We start from the raw sequence: 24089 nt of genomic DNA on the forward strand, positions 1-24089 counted from the left end.
GGAGCTGTCAATGCTTTTCATATAAGCGCTGTGCACTCCTTCCTGCCTCCTATAAGGACAGGGCGCCAGGTACCCGGACCCCACCTTTAGAGAGGTGGCGAAGGGTACCTAAAAGTGTGTAAAAATAAAGAAAACCTAAATAAATAAAATATATGTGTTGCTGGAGCACAGCAAATTGTGACCAGCTCCTAGTAGGCACATTTTCTAAACTGAGGGCTGATGGGGCATAGAGGGGGAGGAGCTTCACACTTCTAAATTATTTAATGTGCCGGCTCCAGTTATCCACGCCTCTATACCCCAGCGTAAGCACCTCCAGTGTCCCCTAGTGGATGAAAGAGAAAATATGAGATATGGTAAGAACTTACCCTTGTTATCTCTATTTCTACGAAGTCCATAGGGTTCCACAGGATACCTTGGGGGTATAGGTGTGACGTCAGTCGCAGGGCACCAAAGAGTTAAGCTTTCAGCCTCCCAGGATGCACTAGGTCCCCCTCCTATACCCCGCCCCCGAGCCAAGGCACCTCAGTTAGTTACCAAGCCATAGGCCGGAGGAGGAGAAGGAAGAGAGAGAACAAAGATCTGGACACATACAAGAATCACATTCTCACCAGAGGGAGACGGAAAACCGGTGACCAGAGCAAAGCCCATCTGCAGCACAGGTGCGACAGGGCGGGAGTCCTGTGGAACCCTATGGACTTCGTAGAAATAGAGATAACAAGGGTAAGTTCTTACCATATCTCATATTTTCTACTTCAGGGTCCATAGGGTATCCACAGGATACCTTGGGGATGTCCCAAAGCAGTATCCTTTAAGGGTGGGGACGCTCCTGTGCAGAAAGGAGAATCCGCCGCCCGAAGGAAGCATCCTGAGAGGCGAAGGTGTCAAACCTGTAATACCTCACGAAGGTATGGACAGAAGACCACGTAGCAGCCTTGCAGATCTGAACTGCCGAGGCACCACGTCGAGCTGCCCACGAAGGACCCACAGACCTAGTGGAATGAGCCTTCAGAGAAGGAGGGACCGGTAGGCCTTCATGAAGATAAGCTTCAGAAATAGCCATACGGATCCAGGCTGCCAAAGTTTGCTTTGAAGCAGGCCAACCCTTTTTACGGAAGCCAAAGAGGACAAACAAAGCGTCCGACTTCCTAAACGAAGAAGTGCGGTCAACATAAGTCCTTAAGGCCCGCACAACATCCAAAGAGGCCTCACCCACGGAAAGACCCGGTGAGTTAAAGGCCGGAACAACTATTTCCTCGTTAATATGAAACTGGGAAACAACTTTGGGAAGAAACTCGGGCCGAGTGCGGAGCACTGCCCTGTTCCCATAAAAAACCAAGAAAGGGGGTCTACAAGAAAGAGCCCCTAACTCAGAAACACGTCTGGCCGAAGCAATGGCCAGAAGGAAAACAGTCTTAGCTGTTAGCCATTTAAGATCCACTGAGCCCAGTGGTTCAAACGGCGGTCCTTGGAGAGCCCTCAGGACCACAGCCAAATCCCAAGGCGCCACAGGTGGAACAAAGGGCGGCTGAATGCGGAGAACACCCTGCATAAAGGTGCGCACATCCGGGATTGTAGCAATCCTACGGTGAAACCAGACAGATAGGGCCGAAACCTGTACCTTCAAAGAAGCAAGGCGAAGCCCATGATCTAGTCCCGCTTGCAGGAAGGCGAGAATCCGAGACAGACGAAACTCCCGCGGTGCATAACCTCTCGGTCGACACCACTGGAAGAACGTATGCCACACGCGATGGTATATCCTCGCGGAAGACGGTTTCCGAGCTCGTAACATGGTACGCACCACAGAGCTGGAAAACCCCCGGGACCTCAGCATGGCCGTCTCAACAGCCACGCCGTCAAAGACAGCCGAGTTAGGTCCGGGTGAAGGCAAGGACCCTGAGACAGAAGGTCCGGTCGTAGCGGCAACCGCAGAGGAATGTCCACGGACAGACCCTGAAGGTCTGAGAACCAGTGCCGTCTGGGCCACGCGGGAGCTATCAACAGGAGCGTCCCTCCTTCCTGTTTGAATTTCCGGATTACCCGTGGAAGAAGGGAGACCGGAGGGAACAGGTATGCGAACCGGAACGTCCACCGGACGGACAGAGCATCCACCAGAGACGCCCCTTCGTCTCTTGTGCGAGACCCGTACACCGGCAACTTGTTGTTGTGCCGGGACGCCATGAGGTCGATTTCTGGAAGACCCCACCTGTCCACCAGTAGTTGAAAAACGTCCGGGTGCAGGGACCATTCCCCCGGATGAACGTCCTGGCGACTTAGAAAGTCCGCCTCCCAATTGAGCACTCCCGGGATGAAAACCGCTGATATGGCCGGAAGATTGCGCTCCGCCCAAACCAGGATCCGAGAGACCTCTACGAGAGCCGCCCGACTGCGAGTTCCTCCTTGCCTGTTTATGTAGGCCACGGTGGTAGCGTTGTCCGACTGGACCTGCACCGGGCGACCCTGGAGAAACCGCTGTGCCTGCTGGAGAGCATTGAAGACCGCACGGAGTTCCAAGATATTTATTGGAAGCTCCGCTTCTGTCGGCGTCCACCTGCCCTGGAACAAGTGTGGACCCGAAACTGCTCCCCAGCCCCGAAGACTGGCGTCCGTTGTCAACAGGACCCAATTTGGAACCCAGAACGGACGTCCCTTGTTGAGGTGGGTCGTCTGTAACCACCACGTAAGGGACAGGCGAACCTCCTGGGTGAGCACAATCGTCTGGGACTTCAGAGACTGAGTCAGCCCGTTCCACTTGGACAGGATCAGGTGCTGCAGAGGTCTGGAGTGAAACTGGGCGTATTCCACCATGTCGAACACCGACACCATGGAGCCCAGTAACCTCATCGCCGAGTGTAAGGACACCCGGCGGCTGTGCAGACAACTGCGCACCCTTGACTGTAAAGCAGAGATCTTGTCCTCCGTCACGAAGATCCTTTGCTGTCCCGAGTCCAATAAGGCTCCAAGATGCAGAATCCTCCGAGACGGGATTAGAGTGGACTTCTGCCAGTTGATTAGCCAGCCGTGCCGTTGCAGCAGTGCAATGGTCAGGTCCAAGTGGCGTAACAGGAGCTCTGGAGATCCTGCCACCAATAACAGGTCGTCCAAATACGGCAACATGCGGACTCCCTGCAGCCGCAGAGAAGCCGCCATGACCGCCATCACCTTGGTGAAAACACGTGGTGCTGTTGCCAGGCCAAAAGGTAACGCCCGAAACTGGAAGTGGTCGCTGCTGATTGCAAACCTGAGGAACTGTTGATGGCGCCAAAGAATAGGGACATGCAGGTAAGCGTCCTGTATGTCCAATGACACCAAGTAGTCCCCAGGTTCCAGCGCCAGAATGATGGACCGTAGGGTCTCCATCCGAAACTTCGGGACCCGCAAAGACTTGTTGAGTGCTTTGAGGTTGAGAATCGGACGATATGACCCATTGGGTTTCTGTACCAAAAATAGATTTGAATAGAAACCCTGGCCCCTCTGGGAGAATGGAACCGCCACTATAACTCCAGCCTGGAGCATAGTGTGCAATACCTTCCGCAGCTCCGTAGCCTTGTTCCGGTCTGATGGGAGACCCGTGGTGAAGAAGCGAGCCGGGGGTCTGTGCCGGAAGGAGAGGGCGTATCCGTGGGAAACCACCTCCAGAACCCAAGTGTCTGTCGTAGTAGTCGACCAACACTGGGCGAACTGTAGCAGGCGGCCTCCCACCCTGGGATCCCCCAAAGGGAGGCCCGGACCGTCAGGCCGCAGGCTTGCCCTCTGGCTTGGGGGCCGGACGTCTGGTACTCCATGCCTGCTTCCGGGGCTTGACCGATTTCTTAGGGCCAGCCTGTCGAGGAAACGACTGTGGTTTGGGCCTGCCCTGGGCCCTAGATGACCGAAAGGACGATGGTCCCGAACCAGAAGGAGCAGCGGCCGACGGGAGACAGGCAGATTTGGCTGCCGCCAGCGTGGCCACAATCTTATCCAGATCCGGACCGAAGAGAACTTCTCCGGTAAACGGCAACGCTTCCAGACCTTTCTTGGAATCTGCGTCCGCCTTCCAGGATCGCAGCCACAAGGTGCGCGAGCAGCTACCGCTGCTGAAGAAATTCTAGACACCAGAGTACTAATGTCTAGAGCCGCCTCGTTGATGTAGGTGGCCGAATCACGGAGATTGCCAATCAACTCCGCCTGATCGGCCGGACAGTCGGATTCAAAAGAAGCCTCTAATGAATCCGCCCAGCGCTCCATCGCTCTGGCAACCCAGCAAATGGCCATAGCCGGCCGTGCTGCCCCCCCTGCAAGGGAATAAGCGGACTTCAGGCAGATTTCTACCTTGCGGTCCGTAGCATCCTTAAGGGAGGACATGGATGGCATCGGCAATGTGGCACTACGGACAAGACGGGTCACGTGAGAATCCACCTGTGGAGGGGATTCCCACTTCGCAAAATAATTATCCGCGAACGGATAAGCCACCGCCAGGCGTCTCTGCGGCTGGTATCTTTTGCCAGGTTGTTTCCACGCCTCCTCTAAATGGTCCACCAACTGACCCGAAAGAGGAAAGACTGTGGCATCGCCCTTCACATCTTTGAAAAAGGCATACTTAGATTTAGCCGCTGGGGGAACTTCGTCCTCAATCACCAAGGCTGTGCGGACCGCCCGAATAAGTCCAGGAATATATACTTTGGACTTAGCATCAGCGTCCTTAGTATGGAGAGGTTCCTGATTGTAAGGATCTAGAATCTCCCCATCATCAGACGTCCCTTCGTCATCCTCATAAGGAGCGGACAGAGACGCCACCGGCCTTTTATGAGACCGCATCACAGACTCCCCTTGCAACACATCCGACAAGTGCTGTACAGAACTCGTCAGGGAGTTAACCCACGCTGGCTCCTGAGAACCCGGGAGCGGGGAAATAGGGAGACTGTGGGGTACCACCAATTGTCGTGGGAACCCCTGCATGGGTGACGACACCACAGACTGCTGGGACAAACCCATCGGAGTAAACGCGGGCTGCGGAGCTAACTGGCCCACTAAAGCTGTTAACGCCTGAGCGAAACAAGCCCAGGGCGGCTCCTGTACCGGTGCTGTAACCGTAATAGGGCGCGCCATGGACAAACACTGCCGGCAAAGGCCCTCCGCGCTACCCTCCCCCTCCGCTAACGGTACTTTGCACGTGGTACACTGTAGCCGGAGGGGAAAATCACTTTCAGACATGATGGCACCACGTATGTGACCTCTCTCACCAATTAAGTATTAAATAGGCGAGAGACCACCCTGCAGCACCGCACCGCAAGGGCTTTAGCAGAAAGAACAGGGACAGTAATAAAGCTGACAGTTTAGAGAGAAAAGATTACAGGCAGCAGCGCTAGCACAGTCACATACAATGCAGAAAAATAACAATTCCTGCACTAACAGCGCTGATCACTCAACTACACAGACACAGGGCCTGGTAGGACACAGCGCTGCATACACAGACCTGACCACAGCGGAGGAGAGGTATGCGGGGGGACCCAGACCACGATGCTTCCTTCCAGCGCTTCCAGCAGCGTTCACCATGCGTTCTGGAGAAGATGGCCGCCGAGGAGCAGAGAGGAGGCTGGCCTGGGGGAGGAGCGCTGCCACAGGACCAGTCGGCAGCATGCAGAGAGGGCTGTGTGCAGCGGGGGAGGCGCCGGCTGTGAGACAGGGAAGGCGCGCTCCCCTGGCATGCATTTAACCCCTGGGACGCCGCAGCGCTACCGCTCTGCTGCGGTCCGCTGTCCCAGGGGGTAGTGGAAGCGCAGGTTGGTCGCCTGGCTCCACGCTGCAGCCAGTCCCCAGGGAGCCCCCTGCCTGGGGACTTAGGACCATGTGATCAGCGGGGACCCACCGCGGGACCCCGCTGCTTACCTCTGTCCCCCTTGAATCCGGCCATGGTCCGGAGCATCTGGGGTCACCGCTAGCTGTGACCCCAGACGCCCACCAGCATCCCCGGATCAGTACCGGCGTTCTGGTACCGGCGGGGTGTAGGGAAGACAGCATGGACGTCAGGACTGACTGTCCATGCTGTTCATCCAGTTGTGCAGCCACAGCTGCATGAAGAATAAGCTTCAGGGGCTCTTCTAGCCCCCACTCCAACAGGTGCACCCGACTCCGGCCGGGCACCAAACTAAACTGAGGTGCCTTGGCTCGGGGGCGGGGTATAGGAGGGGGACCTAGTGCATCCTGGGAGGCTGAAAGCTTAACTCTTTGGTGCCCTGCGACTGACGTCACACCTATACCCCCAAGGTATCCTGTGGATACCCTATGGACCCTGAAGTAGAAACAATACTTAAATCCTACATGATAATAGCGATTCAGAGGTATTAGTTACATACATTTGCAAATATATGAATAAGCGCCAGGCCAATCGTCAAGGCTCCTCTATACTGGCGTCCCTAACATTAAGGGGTTCACGTCCGAGAAGCAAGGCACCCCCAAAAAATTCCAGCCAAGGGCCATCCCCAGGGCATCACACGAAAAAGGGAAAAAGGTGATAGTGAAGTGTAAAGAAAAGATGTGTAAGTATAAATCAATAAGTGTTAATGAAATGAGAAAATTAAAATTACATAAATAATATACAAATAGAAAAGTGATAAAAGTATTCTTGGTGAATTAAGTGGTGATGCCATGAGAAAGGTCCAGTCAGAACCACCCCGGGGGCCCCACTCCCAAACGCTCACCCCAAAATAATTATTGCTACATAATGGTAGCACCCACTCTGGGTCATATAATTACAATTGGTGTACTGCATGATAACGGTACATATATAAGCTGAGAGCTAACTTACCTTGGAGGTACCCCAAAAAACCTCCACATGGCACTACAAGGATCAGCACATCCTCCTAATGCTGACTCCCTTCATGCCTCTCCAAACTGCAAAAAAATATGGTAGCTGCTCAAATCAGATTAATTGCATAATACAGGTGCTTGTAAAGGGCGGGGTTTACACTGAACACAGAAAAAAAGAGATTTGCCCCCCAGCACACTGCAGCAAAAACAATACTTAAATCCTACATGATAATAGCGATTCAGAGGTATTAGTTACATACATTTGCAAATATATGAATAAGCGCCAGGCCAATCGTCAAGGCTCCTCTATACTGGCGTCCCTAACATTAAGGGAGTTCACGTCCGAGAAGCAAGGCACCCCAAAAAAATTCCAGCCAAGGGCCATCCCCAGGGCATCACACGAAAAAGGGAAAAAGGTGATAGTGAAGTGTAAAGAAAAGAAGTGTAAGTATAAATCAATAAGTGTTAATGAAATGAGAGAATTTTTTTGGGGTGCCCTGCTTCTCGGACGTGAACCCCTTAATGTTAGGGACGCCAGTATAGAGGAGCCTTGACGATTGGCCTGGTGTAGATCCGCATATGTATATTCAACATATGCCTATCTACAATTAGTAAACTCCCTCATCTTAAATTGTTCATTAGATACATAGGAACCGAAAGCAACAGTTTTTTTAGATGTATATTTACATGTTAGATATCCCTTTTTTCCATATTTATGATGTCCTACTATTTTTGGGGTGCTCCTATTACAAAGTGATTCATAGATATAATATATTTTGACATTTTTTTCTGTTTAAAATGTCTGGGTGATAATATTAATTTGAGATTTCTGGATCTTCTAAAGACAACTGTATTCTTTAGCTGTGTAGAAGAGCTTAAAATTTCATCTAATTGTAAAATTGGTAGATTCTTTTCAATTATTTTTTTAATGTCATGAGAGAAGGAATTATATTTCGTAATAAATACGGCAAATCTATCTAATCTACTAAAACAGGTTGCGTTTAGCTTGTGAAGGGGTCCCTTTATCAAGAAAAGCATTCCTGTTTATAGCTGCAGTATCATTGTAGACCTTATCCAAAACTTTCCTGGGATATCCTTGTTCTAAAAATGAGAGATCCAGTGATCTTGCTTGTCTTTCATAGGAGACCTGTTCCTTTTTAATCTAAGCAACTGACCCTTCTGTATATTATTTCTCCAATTATATAGATGACTACTTTTGTAATTTTGATAATGATTATGGTCTACTTCTTTCAATATATGTTTCCGTCACAATTTTTCCTTCCCTTATCGATAGTGCAATATCCAAAAAATGTATATGTTGTGAATCAAAAGTGCTAGTGAAGTGTAAACCAAATGTGTTATTATTCAAGGATTCAGTGAAGGTTGTGATCAAGTGATAATCCCCATCCCAAACAAAGAAAAGGTCATCTATGTACCTCCCGAAAAGAACCAGATGCTCCCCGAATCGGTCACAACATATGTGTTCCTCCTCGAACCTCCCCATATAAAGGTTCGCAAAACTCAGGGCGAATCTGGTTCCCTTCACAGTTACAAGTGTTTTGGAACTGGAAAAAAATGTATCATCAAAAGTAAAATAATTGTGTTTTAAAATAAAATTAATAGATGACAAAATAAAATTCCATAGTATTGTTGCTAGAACATTGTCTGATTTCAAGTAATATTCCACTGCTTTTATACCAGCCTCATGTGGGATATTAGAATACAAGGATTCAACATAACATGTCAGAAAGTGATAAGTGGATTTCCAATTCACATCTTTGATCAATTGTAAAAAATGTGAGGTATCTTTAATATAAGATCACAGACTTTTTACATGACCTTGCAAAAATGTGTCAACAAAAAAAGATAAATTATTAGCGAGTGATCCAACCCCAGAAATAATTGGGTACCCAGGGGGTGAAGTGAGGGTTTTGTGAATTTTTGGTAAATAAAACATGGGTAGAAAAGGGTGAGAAGTGAAATTAAATGTGTCTTTAGTAATTGCACCATCGATAAGGGCGTCATTTAACATATCTCTCAATTTTACCTGAAACCAGGCAGCGGGATTTGTTAGTCAATTTTGTATTGAATTTGATGTGCTCTAGTTGTCTATAATATTCTTTAAGATAATCAACGGTATTAAGTATAGCAACCCCACCGTCCTTGTCTGTAGATCTTATAGTTATCCCAGGATCGGATATTAATTGTTTTAGGGAATATGTTCATCCCAATTAAGATTATCTTTTACATTTTCCTTTTCGGCTTTATCACATAAAGATCTAAAGCTTTCAAGGGTTGATTTATAAAAACTTTCTATGAAAGCCCCTCTGAACTGTAATGGGTAAAAGTCTGATTTTGATTTAAATATATTTTTATTTTTGTACCCTATTTGAGGATCAATGTTTATATTGACATCAAATTTTTTTTCAAGAGTCTCATTTTCTTTATCTGTTTGAAGTGATTCTAAGATTTCTATTGCCTCATCATCATCCTTATCTAATATAATTTGATTTCCTTCTATGCCATTTCTTTTAAATGTTTTTAAAGCAAAATATATTTTTCTGCTTAACATACGTGTATATTTATTGAGATCCACGAACAACGCAAATAGATTAGATTTCGATGCTGGGGCAAACTTCATGCCCTTTTTTAATAAAGCAAGGTCATTTTGGTCAATGTGTATTTTTGGTTGGATTTTCTTCTACCTCCACTACATCATCTGCTTCTCTTTCTCTCCTTGTATCGACGTCCCTCTCCTAAAAAATTCCCCAATTGTGGAGTGCAATTCTCCTCTGAATTGTTCCTCCACCTGGGATTGAATTTTCTCCTTTGTCTGGGGGAATTCTACCTATTTTGTTGGTCGTCTCTTTTTAAAACACTATATCTATTGGGCTGCATGTATTTATCAAAGGAGTGTTGGTTGTCTGGAGATTTGAAAATCCTTGAGTGATACTGGTTCTCACTATTAATCCTATCTCTATTTATTATTATTACCAGTTATTTATATAGCGCACACATATTCCGCAGCGCTTTACAGAGAATATTTGGCCATTCACAGCAGTCCCTGCCCCAGTGGAGCTTACAATCTATATTCCCTACCACATGCGCACACACACATACATTAGGGTTAATTTTTGTTTGGAGCCAATTAACCTATCAGTATATTTGTGGAGTGTGGGAGGAAACCGGAGCACCCGGAGGAAACCCACGCAAGCACAGGGAGAATATACAAACTCCACACAGTTAGGGCTGTAGTGGGAATCGAACCCACGACCTCAGTGCTGTGAGGCAGTAATGCTAACCATTACACAGTCTGTGCTGTCCTATTTCTTGGTTCTCTTCTAGATGATTTATTCTGTATTGATTTATTCTTTTGTTGGCATCTGACCATATGTTTGCTCAAGAATAATATTGAGGTATACTTAGGAGGGGAGCATATAGGTAGACATGTACATGCATTTCTAAAACCCCTGTTCAATAGGTTGATACTGTATATAAAATACCTAATGAACCTGCGTATACGTATGTATATGTGCAGTACTAATCCAATTAGGTTATTGGTATTGTTCAGAATAAAGATATATATGGCCCTGTAGTAGTGCTTCCATATAATGCCCTGTAGTGCCGCTTGTACAAAAAAAAAAAACACTTACCTTAATCCCCTCTCCTGCATCCGCTGCCGTCCTGTCTGCCCGGCTGCTCCTCGGAACTTCTGGGAGAGACATCATGACGTCTCTCCCATAGTGCGCATGGATAGAGACGGAAGCTTGAGTTCAGAAGAGAATTCCAGCCTCCGGCTAACGCGGCGCTGCAGGGAAGGAGCCGGGCGCCCGCTGGTAATAACATCTCAGCAGGCGTCCAGCTTAGATCCTCCCTGCGGCACAGCCGGGCATGCATATGAATCATTCTATATTATAGAATGATTCATATGCATGCCCGGCTGTCCGTCCATTACCCCATGAATTAAATTTTTACCCCATGTGGGGTAATTTACCCCTGTCCCCTGACCACTGTTTTAAATCCTTCTATCTTATGTTATGAATATAATGAAACATTGACACAGTTAAAATAAAAAGTAAATAAATAAATAACTAAAATGGTTCGCATAAAATTCATACAGTACTCCATCTCTGATGACATAGGCCCTCATTCAGAGCCGTACGCTCTGAGCAGAGCGCACGCTCTGAATAAGGGCCGCCCTCCATAATTATGGAGCGTCCTCCTGGACGCTCGTATAGCTGTGGGTCACCACCCACAGCCTATACGAGCGTGCAGTTTGATGGCCGCGATGGTCTTGACCATCGCGACCATCGCCACTGCGAGCCGGAGCCTGCGGTTGAGGTTTTCAACCGCAAGGCCCGGTGTGATTTTGGCTCTATCTGAGCCAAAATCACTCCCACTGACATCACTAGTGATGTCAGTGGGCCGGCTTCTGACGGTAGGCGTTCCCTTGGGAACGCCTCCGTCAGGGAGGCACGCCCACCAAAGGGGGCGTGCTGTCAATCAACATCGACAGCACGCCCCCTTTGATCAGACACAACGAGCGAAGGAAAGTCCTTCGCTCGTCGCGTCTGGCGCATGCGCACGACGGAGCTCCCGCCGTCGTGCGCATGCGCAGTGCACAACATCGACCCACTTGCGAGCGGACAGCCGCTTGCGAGTGGGTCTGAATCAGGCCCATTGTGTGTACCAGATTTATGATAAAATTTATAAAATCGATAAACTTGGTATAAATATTACTTTTTTATAAGAAAATATTTTTTGGTGAGTTGCAATTTTATTATATGTATTTTTTTTATATATTAATGTATTATTGTATATGTCAAATTATGCATATATGAAGTTCACAGGCTGTCTTAGTAATATGAGGAATTTAAAATGTATACAGGTTGAGTCTCCCATATCCAAAATGCTTGGGACCAGGGGTATTTTGTATATCGGACTATTCCATATATTGTAATATTTGCATACCATAATGAAATATCTTGGGAATGGGCCCAAATCTAAACACAGAATGCATTTATGTTTTATATACATCTTATACACACACAGCCTGCAGGTCATTTTATACAATATTTTCAATGATTTTGTGGCTCAAACAAAGTTTGTGTACATTAAACCATCAAAAAGCAAAGGTTTCACTATCTCAGTCATGCTAAAAAATTTCCGTATTTCGGAATATTCCATATTTCGGAATATTTGGATATGGGAGACTCAACGTGTATTGGAATAGGAAGAGATAATGGAAATGCGAATATATGTTTCATTGTATTTTTGTGATGTTATTTTATGCTAATTAATTTGCTAGTATATGCTAATTAAATGTGTAGAAATTGACAGCGCCTTGAATTGCTTGTTTCTTCAGTCTGTTGGTTAGTGGGGGATTTATAATTCCCACATAGGCATCTAAGGCTGCAGTCAAAATATAGCAAATAATTGTTATCTATTAGTAGGTTAAGCGCCAGTTTTCTTTTGCTTTGATTTATAAATTCACAATGGCGTTGATGCAGAGCTGAACATAAGTCGGCCATAAATGTCCTTGAATTGGTAAATAAGTATATTCGCCCATAAGTTCTACCTATCTCTGTGACAAGACCGCACTTATCTGTATGCTTGGTGTTATAGTTGCCATCATTATCATTGCACACTTACACCAACCATAACCTTGGCACAATAGATCCATCTAAAAACATCCCAACATGCAAACGCCCAGTATCAACACAGTTACACCCCTTCACCCACATGTGGAGATTGGGTTATGGATTATACAATAAAACTTGATGCACTTAACTAAACTTAGATGCCTTCAGGCCTTCAATACGGACAGTTAGAATTTATTTAAGATTGTATATTCATATGGAAACTTCACCTGATAACTGCTAAGGAGTAACAATAGTAACCAATCCCACTGGGAATAATAAGTAGAGGTGAAATGACAACACTTGAAAACTCAAATAAATACACAGAGACTGTATTAGATAAACCCAGAGGGTAAATGCAGTATACAGTAAAAGGTGAATTACTGTAAGTCAAACAACTTATAGCAAGGTTTTCTCTCCAAAGTACAAAAGGAAGTGGCAAAAGGAAAACAAATCTGAGGGCAAGACAGGCAGCAAACAATCTTAGACAAAAACAAACAGGGGTCAGAGACACAGGAACAAAACAATACGGAGCAGGCAGGGAATGACTATGAATCATCACTGCCTATTGATACCAGCATGGTCCAATGAGATGCTGATCGCACAGGAGTTGCAGAGCAACCGGCTGGGACCTAGAGACAGTAAGCCGCCAGGTTCTAACAGATGCAAATGATCTGCGTACGACTCCAGAGCATGCACAATGATAAACAAAAAATAGATATATACACAAAGCTGTTTGTGTTTCAAAGCAAACAGGTTCATCTCTTATTATCTAGGCTTTCTATCAACACTTCAGTATATCGTGTGAATTATTATTCCTGACTCAAAAACAAACTGTTACATTTACTAACTATATACATCTTTACCTGATCCAAGACACTGCAAGGATGCTAGTGTCATGATGTTCTCTGTGATATTGGTTGCTGGGGTAAACCCAACAGTGTGCAGAGGGTTTTCCATCTCACTAAGTAGATCATTTGGTGCTCCATCGTAATGCTTGTTTGGCATAAGTAAAACAAGAAGCAGCCATATTAACGACCAGATGACTGGGTAGAAGATTTCCTGCAATAGTAAAGAAATAGAAACACTTAGAGTCTTGAGTAAAAGGCACATACGTACAAAGGAACTGTTTTTTTTAATTATCTCTGTATATTGTAGAACATTGCTTTTATGTTTGTTTCCACTAATGCAGTGGTTGCCAAACTCGGTCCTCAAGGCACACTAACAGTCCAAGTTTTAAAGATGTCCATGCTTGACCACAGGTGACTTAATTAGTACCTCAGTCAATTTGATTGAACCACTGGTGCTCAACCATGGATATCTCTGAAACCTGAACTGTTGGGAAGCCTTGAGGACAGAGTTTGGGAACCTAGGCCCTAAAGAAGTGTAACAAGTCAATGCCATTCCGGGATGTAGTTTATATCCCAGCGGTTGGGATGTTGGCGCTCAGAATTCCAGTGCCAGCATTCTGACTGTAAGTATTGGGGTTAGGGGGAGGGTTAGAGTTAGGCACTAGGGGGAGGGTTAGGTTTATGGGTAGGGTTAGGATACTTATCATAACTCTGTTGGGATGCCAGCATCTGGATTATGACTGCCAGGATCCTGAGGGCCGTTATGCCGTACAAACCCACCATTATAATTCAATGCAATCTTCCACTTACCATTACAAATGTGTAGAAATATTAGGGTACATAAAGAAGTGTGGAATGGTTGTGAGCAGCAAGGAAAGACGCTAAACGTACCCTCTTCACTTATCTTGTTTAAATAACTATATCTGACAAAATAAGGTATACCAGTACGCCTACTCTGCACTTTGCTAGAACCTGTACTCAACTTGGTAAGATGTAGGACATATGGAGGTTTATTGGGTAAGATGTAGGACATATGGAGGTTTATTTATCAAAGGCAGTTAGATTAAATGCTCCTATCTATTTAGGAAGCCCCACAACCAGAGGTAGCAATCGCCGGGTATCACATGTGCTGGTCAGGCCACCGCTAATGCTCTCATTTCCCCATGTGAAGCTATCTTCCTAGGCCAGTGGTTCCTAAACTGTGCGCAGCGGCACCCTGGGGTGCCTCGGAACACTTGCAGGGGTGCCTCAGGTTGGTAGTCCAGCACCAAATCAAATTATTTATGGTCAATGTAATATAAATATGTGGACAAACAGAAGCGCAAACCTGTCACCCACTACATAACTGAGCCTAAGAATAACCAGTCAGCACAATTTACTTCACTTTACTACTTCAGTACATTGGTTTTCTGAATTTCTCAATAACAAACTTTTGGCTTAGGGGTGCCGTGAAAAAAATTCTGATGCACTAGGGCGCAAGTAGTTCAAAAAAGTTTGGGAACCACTGTCCTATGCTATTGTCATGTAATAACAATGTGTGGAAAAAAAATGCTTATTAATTTAAAGTGTTTTTATATTAATCACAAATATATTAACATAAATGTTTTTCCTTTTTTTGCATTAAATTTCCACTGTAAACTCGAGAGTATGCAATTACAACAGGTCACAAATGAGCAGGAGGTTTCCTGTCTGGCCTGCTATGTGGTAAGTCATTGCTGCCGGCCACTGAGGAGCTGTGCATCATTCAACTGCCTGGTGATTATCTTTTTGTTAACCCCTTCGCTGCAGAGGACGAGTCGGGTTTTGCCTGTCTGTTATTACCCAGTCTTATTGTACTACTGTTTGTTCCCAATTGTAAAGCGCAATGCAATATGCTGGTGCTATATAAGCAACTGATAATAATAATAATAACATTAATCCTCCTGATATACAGCTAGACTGCAGAGGATGAGTCCCATTCCTCCTCCGCATCAAGGGGCTGAATTTAAAGAATATATATTATTACCTTTCCCTCACTGGTCCTAACGAATGGTTGGACTCCTGGCCGTTGCCAGGCCAATTGGGAAGTGCTGAATGATTGAAAAATATCCCTCTCTGTCTCCAACCCTACTTTCAAACTATGTGCCCCACATAGAGATTATTGTACTACAGAAAAATCTCTTCCCAACCTGGCATTCATAAAATATAGGGCCCCCATTTTAGAAAGAGGGGGGGTCTCCTCTTTCAAATGATGGGTTCCCTTAGTACTTATTGTTCCTACGTTACAAAAAATTTATGTTTTTCATATATGGGGGGAAGGCACTATTATCCCCATAAAACCACAGGCAACTGTGTGGTTACCTATATTTGAAAGCGTGGAGTCTGCTTTCAAAGTATGTGGCCCCACTAGTAGCCACTGTCTGGTGATGACTAACTGACACTGGGCCTGAATCAGCAAGGATTGTAATGCAAAGCTGCACGCAGGAGGCTTTGCTAATTGCGACCCTTGCAGATATGGTAATGTAACAGGAGGCATCACGCTGTGTTGTTCAACGCAGCATCGGATAATCTGCGTACCATCAGCCGGCTGCGGTGACCCAGTTTAGAGGAAGAGTCCAGGAAATCTCCGTCAGCCAACAGAGATCCTGGCTTCTTCCCTCCCCCGCAACGGCGACGACACGCCTCAGTTTGGGGAAATGGAGGGCATCACCGCCCCCTCCCTGCCCACAAACGGCAACAGACTGTTAGTCACTGACAGTCTGCTGCCAGTCTGTGAGCGAGTTAGCAGGACCCATTCTGCACACTCGCAGAATGGTTCCTGCGACTGTGCAGATTCCCAAACATCTGAAATCTGCGTTCAGCAGTGCACTAGCGTACAATGCTGAATCAGGCCCACAGTACACAAATTGAGGGTCTAAAACCTATATATCTTGTGTCAAATAAAAAGTGGTCCCTCAGGTAATGGAGTAGGTTGTCTAGTTTATAAAATGTAAGGCCTTGTTGGGCTACCATATTCTCCGTACGTGTTTACATCGAGACAAACATTTGAAACAAAATGCATTTTCATTTCAAGTGCAGATTTTGTTTTTCAAAACCTACCAATAGACTCCTGCTTTTTAATAGTTTAGGAAAGTGGATTATTGGGGAAACATTTGGGTTACATTTTTTAGGCATCTTAGAATGAGTAAAAGACTAATCGTATTTTCTGAAAACACAAATTCTTCTGAAAATAACAAGGTATAATTTTATGTGGGTACTGCACACAAAAATCAGTGATAATGATGTTGGAATGTGACGAGCGCCAATGACGGAAAACACCTTCAGCACAACGGTGAAAAAGGGATTAAATAGTCCCTAAAAATGTATTCTATTACCTCAACATCAATGAATTATTTTATTGATGGGTATACATTGTACTCTCTCTTGTTGATGTTAACTTCCACGAACGTAATGTTAACTTTCGACTGCATTAGACAAACTTCAAGATAGTATTGGGAATGCTATTAACTTTATGAAATAGGGATTACAGTCATCTGGAATTAAACTTCTGTATGCAGCCAAACTAGATTTGGTCCAAATAAATCCAAAATTGCCATTTGAGATGGCATAATGTTCAGTATGGTCCCATCTGCAAGATTGTTCTATTCAAAGGCCACAGTGGAGTGTTTAGATGTATCAAATTTGTCCCATACTACTAAAACTATTTTAGAACTCAACCATCAAAACTGCCACAGAACAAGATAACTGTTAAGATAGGTACAAATTATACAATTATTGGGCCGATTTGCCAATAATCAGGTGATCGGGCTGATTTATTGTATAGTGTGTACAGATGTGTCCACATACAACTATTCTCCCTGCACTACAAGTTGTGTAACACAACACTTGAGCGCCATGCGTCTTAGTAGCGCCGAGCATCTTTTTTGTGCGACTTTCTGTGTGCGATTGCTGTGGAATCTGCATGCGAAATGCTACATTACAGGGTCAGCGTTTGTGAGACTGGGCCTGATTCAGACATGGACGCTAATGCAATTTTCTCGCAGATCAAGTGATTATCTGCCATTGCGCATAAGCCGCACTGCGTGTGATCACATTACGATTGCGGACGCACAGTGGATCCCATCACTAAGTGACTGACAGGTTGTCAGCGTTTGTGGATGGTAACGGGGAGTGGTCAGAAAAACGCAGGCGTGCCCATCTGTTTAAACGTCGTTACATGAGTGTGCATAAATTAGCCATTGCTATTGCATACGCAGCTCTGCGTGTCAGAAGAGCATTCAAGGCTGCAGCAGGTCAGACCTGCCACAAGGGTAAGATGGCCGCCAATGTGACCAATATTTACTCAGGTATGCGTCGTTGCACGCAGGTAAAAAGGAAGCAGTGAGGTCTTTATGCCCGGGTGATCTTTGCTAACATCAGGGCCGGCGCTAGGCAGCTCTGCGCCCAGCGCCGTCCTGTGTTGCCGCCCCTTCCCTCCTCCGCTCCCTCCCTTCTGTGCTTAAATATGTCCTATACCGCCGGGCGAGTGGTGGGCGTTTCCTGCGCCCTCCGGAAACAGTAGTGCTCTGGGCGACGGACCGGCTTGCCCGTGCCTGGAGCCACTACTGGCTAACATTAGCATATTTTCATTGCTGTGTTGCGTATGTAATCGCAGCTGCGATTGCATTAGCGTCCATCTCTGAATCAGGCCCACTGTAATGTAGCATTTTGCATGCAGATACAGCCGCAGTCGCACACAGAATATAGGCATGCCGTATATAATTTTTTTTCAGAATTCTTTATTTTGAGTGGTGAGACATAATAGAAATAAATACAAAAACAAGGGGCAACAAAAGCTCAATACAGACCAAATTTCAAATATAGTAATAACCAAAATAAAAATGACAATAAAAAAAAGTCAGGTGACTAATGTAAGAAAGGGGGAACAGAGGAGGAATAGAGGGAAGATAGGACAAAAGGAGGGGGGTGGGTGGGGCACGAAACAGTATAATGAACACAAGTACACAAAGAGCATACAAAAATGAAAGGTTACAGCCAGGGCCGTTTCTAGGGGCGCCTCCACCCTGTCACTGATCTCAAAATACGCGGCCAACGTCCAATCACCGCCTCCCTGCACTCGTCATGGGTGGCACTGTCACATGACAGGAAGCCGCTCTTCCCGCTCGGCGTTCATCACAGCAGCCGCACTGACACTCTGGGCGCCGGCTAAGAGGGAGAGACCTTCGTCCTCCGCTCCACCACTCCCCCCGGGTCGCAGCCGGACTCTGAGTCCTGAAGGAGGGCCCGCTTCCCTGCCCTGTCTGGCCTCTGCCTCCGCTCCGTCTGCTGCCGCCTGCCGCTTCAGATTGAGTCCCGTGCGCGGGCGCGGCCGCCGCCTCATTCAGGTCTCAGCGCCCTACACAGTGACTGAGTCACATGGTGGTAGCAGGGGCCCCGGCTGCCCTACCGCTCCCATCTGCCGCAGTGCCGCACTCCGGAGTCCGGACTGGCTGGCCTGGGACAAGCAGCTTCACCAGTTAAGGTAACCCTCCGCGAAGGGGGAGGGGGTGTAGGCTGCTTGTGTGTGCGCACTGCGCAATATCAGTTGGGGGGGGGGTGCAGGCTGTCTGCAGCGTGTGTGCGCGCAATACCAGTTGGGGAGGGGTGCAGGCTGTCTGCAGCATGTGGATGTGGGTGTGCAATATCAGTTGGGGGGGTGCAGGCTGTCTGCAGCATGTGTGCGCAATATCAGTTGGAGGGGGTGCAGGCTGCCTGTCTGCAGCATGTGGGTGCGCAATATCAGTTGGGGGGGTGCAGGCAGGCTGTCTGACTCTGCAGCATGTGGGTGCGCAATATCAGTTGGGGGGGTGCAGGCTGTCTGCAGCATGTGTGCGCAATATCAGTTGGAGGGGGTGCAGGCTGCCTGTCTGCAGCATGTGGGTGCGCAATATCAGTTGGGGGGGGTGCAGGCTGTCTGCAGCATGTGTGTGCACAATATCAGTTGGGGGGGGGGTGCAGCAGGCTGTCTGCAGCATGTGGGTGCGTAATATTAGTTGGGGGGGGGGGTGCAGGCTGTCTGCAGCATGTGGGTGCGCAATATCAGTTGGGGGGGTGCAGGCTGTCTGCAGCATGTGTGTAATAGTTGGGGGGCAGGCTACAGCATGTGTGTAATAGTTGGGGGGGGCAGGCTGCAGCATGTGTGTGTAATGTCAGTAGGGTGAGGTGAAGCATGTTATTACAATCAGGGTGTGTGTACAGCATGCTGTGTCACAGTGTCAGGGGGGAATGGAGCATGCTATCTATGCCATGATAAAGATTATAAATGTTTTTTTTGCAACTAAAGGCTTTTGACTGTTTTGAATAAACTATCTATATTTCAAATTCTATTACATTATTTTTAAACAATTTTGACAAAATCACACAACAGAGGTTTTAGTGAAAATATTATAATGGGGGGGGGGGGGCACATTTTGAATGCTCGCACTGGGAGCCAAATTGGCCAGAAACTGCCCTGGTTACAGCAGTATAATACGGTGGAAACAGAAATGTGAGGAAGAAGGACGTTTAATTTGCTGCCCATGGGTCCACTTGTAAAGTGAATACTCAAGAGAAAGGGGACATGGGTCTACGTTCAGCAAGCAGCCAGGGAGCCCAAACTTCAGTGAAAACATGTCCTCGGTCATGGAGGTAATAAGCTAAGTTATCTCCTCCATGGCCGCAACATGCCAAATCTGGGACTTGCAGAGAGGGGAGGGGGAGAAGTATTTTTTCAATTTAAGGCAAACAAGGATTTTGTTGCCACCAAATTGTGTGCAGCTAACTTTCTGGAAAATTTGCTTAGGCCTGGGGGGGGGGGTTCACAACAAAAATATCCAGGGGTCTTTTGGTATCGGAACCTCCAGGAGGGAATTTAAAAGGCCATGAACCAGGTCCCAGAAGGGGACAATATTCGGACAAGTCCTTATATATGGATCATAGTACCCCTGCAGCCACAACCCCACCAACAATTGGGTGAGGAAGATGGGAACAATTTGTTAAGTCTCTCGGGAGTATAATACCAGCGATAATAAATTCTGTATGCTGTCTCCTTTATTTTAGTAGCAATAGAGCTCTTGGCTATCCCCAGTCTCATATCGTCCCAGGTCTCATCATCTGGAGGAGGTCAGAGATCTAGCTCCCAAGCAATTTCATGGGGCCTCAGAGGAGGGAGGGTGACGTCTAGAAAAAGGGCATAATGCTGAGACATTAGGCCTTTAGACAAGGGATATTGTTTACATAGATTCTCATAAGGAGTAAGGTCTCGGAGAACAGAGAGTGAAGGAAGGGAGTCTAGAAAATGGCGAATCTGGAATTCAAAGGGGTTAAGTGTCTGGGATGGGGATTTCTGTTGCAATTCAGACAAGGATAACCATTGGCCCTGGTCGGAAAAATTGTCAGGGAACTTAAATCTCACTCGAGACCAGTTGCGAGACCTTGTGGAGGAAAATCCAGGAGGGAACAGGGGATTATGCCAAATATGGGCCAGGGGAAACGATGGTGAGGAAAGATTAATCTTCAGAGTGTCACAAGTCTCCACAGAGACCCCAGAACCAGACCCCGCTACTTACCTTTGCGGACACTCACCCTTGGCATCTTCAGTCTTCACATGGCGCAACAGCGGCTCCATCTTCCCCGACTGGCTCAATCAACAGCTTCTCTCCTGGACACCGGCACCCGCAGTCAACTCAGGCTCCGGCATCCACATGGTTGCGCTGCTACCGCCCTCCGGTCCATGGGCGGAGCCATACTGGATTTGCCCACGTGACTCAGCCTCCACCAATGAAACAGCTTCTCCACCAATCAGCTTCCTGCTGATTCTATAAAAGGATACCTGCTGCAGTAACAAGTTGCCAGTGCAACAGGACTCATAGCTTTGTTAGTGAGCTTCCATACTGTGCTCTCTCAAAGTGCGTCTGCTGTTTCTTCAGTGTGCTGCAGCTGCGAGTATCCAGCCGTCCTCCAATATATACCCTTGGAATCCAGTTAGTCTCCGGTCCTAACCGATATCCAGCCGTCCTCCAATATATACCCTTGGAGTCTGTTATGTTCTGGGTTGTTTGTGGACCCGGGGTGGTAGCAGGAGCGATCACAGAAGCAGATTTGAAAATAAAACTAGGATTTTTAATAAGTGCTTGAGTAGACATATAATGTGGCAGTAAATAAAAGTCCAGGAATATATAAATGTGCGCAAGAGTTCTGTGGTGGGAGTAAAAGGGTTAATGTCCAAGTAGAAACAATTACAGCTGTCCAGGTGTGCAGGTAGTGAAACTGAAAATAATCAAACCAGGTTTGCAGGTAGTGAACTGAAAACAATCAAGCCAGGTATGCAGGTAGTGAACTGAAGCGCAGGATGTCAGCAGGCTCAGGCACTCAGGTATGGGCAAGGGTGATGGAGGAAGCGGGGTAGTCCAGTGGGAGCTAGGAGCTGACAGGCAGACTGGCAGACAGCAAATTCACAGGAACAGGATAAGCACAGAGAACTCCCTCTCAGCTAGGCTGAGATACACGTTGCACTGGCAAAGAAGGAAGGCACTGACCCTTCCTAAATACCCCATGCCATGCTGTTACTGGCCGGAGGGAACATGTGACTCACCAGGATTGGCCAGCCGCATCACATGGCCAGAAGGCAAGATGGCGGCGCCCATGCCAAACGGAATGGAGACGCCGCCAGGCCTTACCAGCGCAGAGTGACAACAGGCCCGCACAACAACGCGCGCAGCCAAAGCCCCCCGCCAGACACCAGCTCCGCCACCAGACAGCCCGCGCCACAATGACCTCACAGGTAACACTCGCCTAGCGCCATGCTGAAATACCCTGGCCGTGACAGAGTCCAGTTACCCTCCGGTCCTAACTGGTATCCAGCCGTCCTCCAATATGGAACAGCTTCTCCACCAATCAGCTTCCTGCTGCTTCTATAAAAGGATACCTGCTGCAGTAACAAGTTGCCAGTGCAACAGGACTCATAGATTTGTTAGTGAGCTTCCGTACTGTGCTCTCTCAAAGTGCGTCTGCTGTTTCTTCAGTGTGCTGCAGCTGCGAGTAACCTAACCAGTATCCAGCCATCCTTCAATATACCCTTGGAGTTCAGTTACTCACCGGACCAACCTGGTATCCAAATCTATGCGCAGAAATGACATTCAACCTAGTAGTTTCCAGCGTGCAGTTGAGTCTATTAATCCTGAACTAGGTAAATGGAATATCTGCACAGGAACTAATATTTATATGAATCTATTCCCCTGACAAATTCCACAATCTAAATTATCTTATGGAGAGGTGCTCCTAAGAATAAACATACCAAAGTCAAAAACAAGAAAAAGTATTCTTATAGCGGGCGCACACAGATTATATTTTGCTTACATATGCAGGACTTTAATTTTGACATTCATTTACATATGATCTGTATTATAATGAAATCTAAATTCCCCGATTAGGTCAAAAAAATGTTGTTTTACATCCACAATTAATTGAGAAATCCAATGTACATGATTCAGTCTTATGGACTGTTTAAGTCAGTACAATACAGTTTGAGATAGCTAGATTCAGTCAAACCTCAATATATAGTTTATAACTCATAAATAGTTATTACTGACTGGAATCTTGTTCCGTGAATAGCGATTCTGATGGTATATATATCCACCGGCACCACGTAATGGTAAGTGGTTCACATGTGTTTGGAACTGCAGTATCGAGCAGTGGTAAGCGATGTCACTTGTACATTAAACTTTTAATACAGCATATATTATGGCATGTGTAATCAGCAGCATCACATAGCAATAAATGATTCCCGTATATTTGGAACTGCACAATCAAGCAGTGGTAAGCGGTGTCACTTATAAACTCAACATTCAACACAGAATAAATTGTTCCATAGTTATTATAGCATGTGTAATCAGTGGCACCACACAATGGTAAGTGATTCACGTGTGTTCAAAACAGTGACATTGAGCAGTGGTAAGCGGCATCACATATAATATAAACTTTTCAACACAACACATGGTATTGTCTCTTAAAACGGGGGAGACGCCAAGCAGCGTGTCCTCCCTACCCTGCAATTATTAAAAATGACAAACTGGAATAGAAATATGATGGTTACAGAATGGTATACTATTCTATAGAAATACTGCACCAACAATTGACACGTGCTACTCAACAATTAATTTTGTTAATGACATTATGTCATAAATGTACATGGAAGTTCATCTGAGGTCTAATGTAACCAGCATTTGGACATATGTTTCAAAATTTGAGACAGCCTTAGATAACTTTTCAGATAGGCTATTGTGATAGAAGTTAGGGATGGCATGTATTTGTGTCCCAGATTCCTGTAATATGTGTTTTAACCCACAGGAAGAGTCTTTTTTACAAACAGATCTGAGTGTCGGCTTTTGGTAAAAGTCAGAGAATGGGTCCTGAGGGTGTGGATGTGAGACAGAAGGGAGGGCTCCATCCACAGGACCGTTTCAGGTGTTAGGCCTTTCAGCCTTTGAGCAGGCTAATTAGGGTTAAATCTGGAAGTGGCTCAAAATAGCTGTGTAAGAGTTTTGATGCAGTGTCTCATACCTGCGAGAGCAGGCCCGCACGTTAGCTTGCTCTGAGACACTGTTTGCTACAATCCAGAAGGTACTGTGAACGTAAGCTTATTTAGTGTTCAGTTAGTGATGGAATTTACTGTCTAGTTAGAGCCCAGACAGGTTAGGATTTATTTTATGTTTTGTTTATTTGATTAATGGTGTTGCACAATAAAAACTGGTGCCGACCAGCTTGCATGAAAACCCACGACACTAGTGCTGTTATCTGGCTGCTGTGTGTAAGTAGG

At 46.3% G+C, this 24089-nt stretch overlaps 1 protein-coding gene across 1 annotated transcript in view; it reads right to left on the reverse strand.

Moving 5' to 3' along the window:
- ABCA5 (ATP binding cassette subfamily A member 5) overlaps positions 1-24089 on the reverse strand; it is a 242453-nt gene that overhangs the window by 183693 nt on the left and 34671 nt on the right. The window contains exon 3 of the mRNA XM_088474514.1: positions 13292-13487. Coding sequence (XP_088330640.1) covers positions 13292-13487 — 196 coding nt within the window. The remainder of the gene's footprint in view (positions 1-13291; positions 13488-24089) is intronic.

Source organism: Taudactylus pleione, unplaced genomic scaffold, assembly GCF_031769625.1.
Source record: "Taudactylus pleione unplaced genomic scaffold, aTauple2 ptg000016l, whole genome shotgun sequence".
Classification (NCBI taxonomy): domain Eukaryota; kingdom Metazoa; phylum Chordata; class Amphibia; order Anura; family Myobatrachidae; genus Taudactylus; species Taudactylus pleione.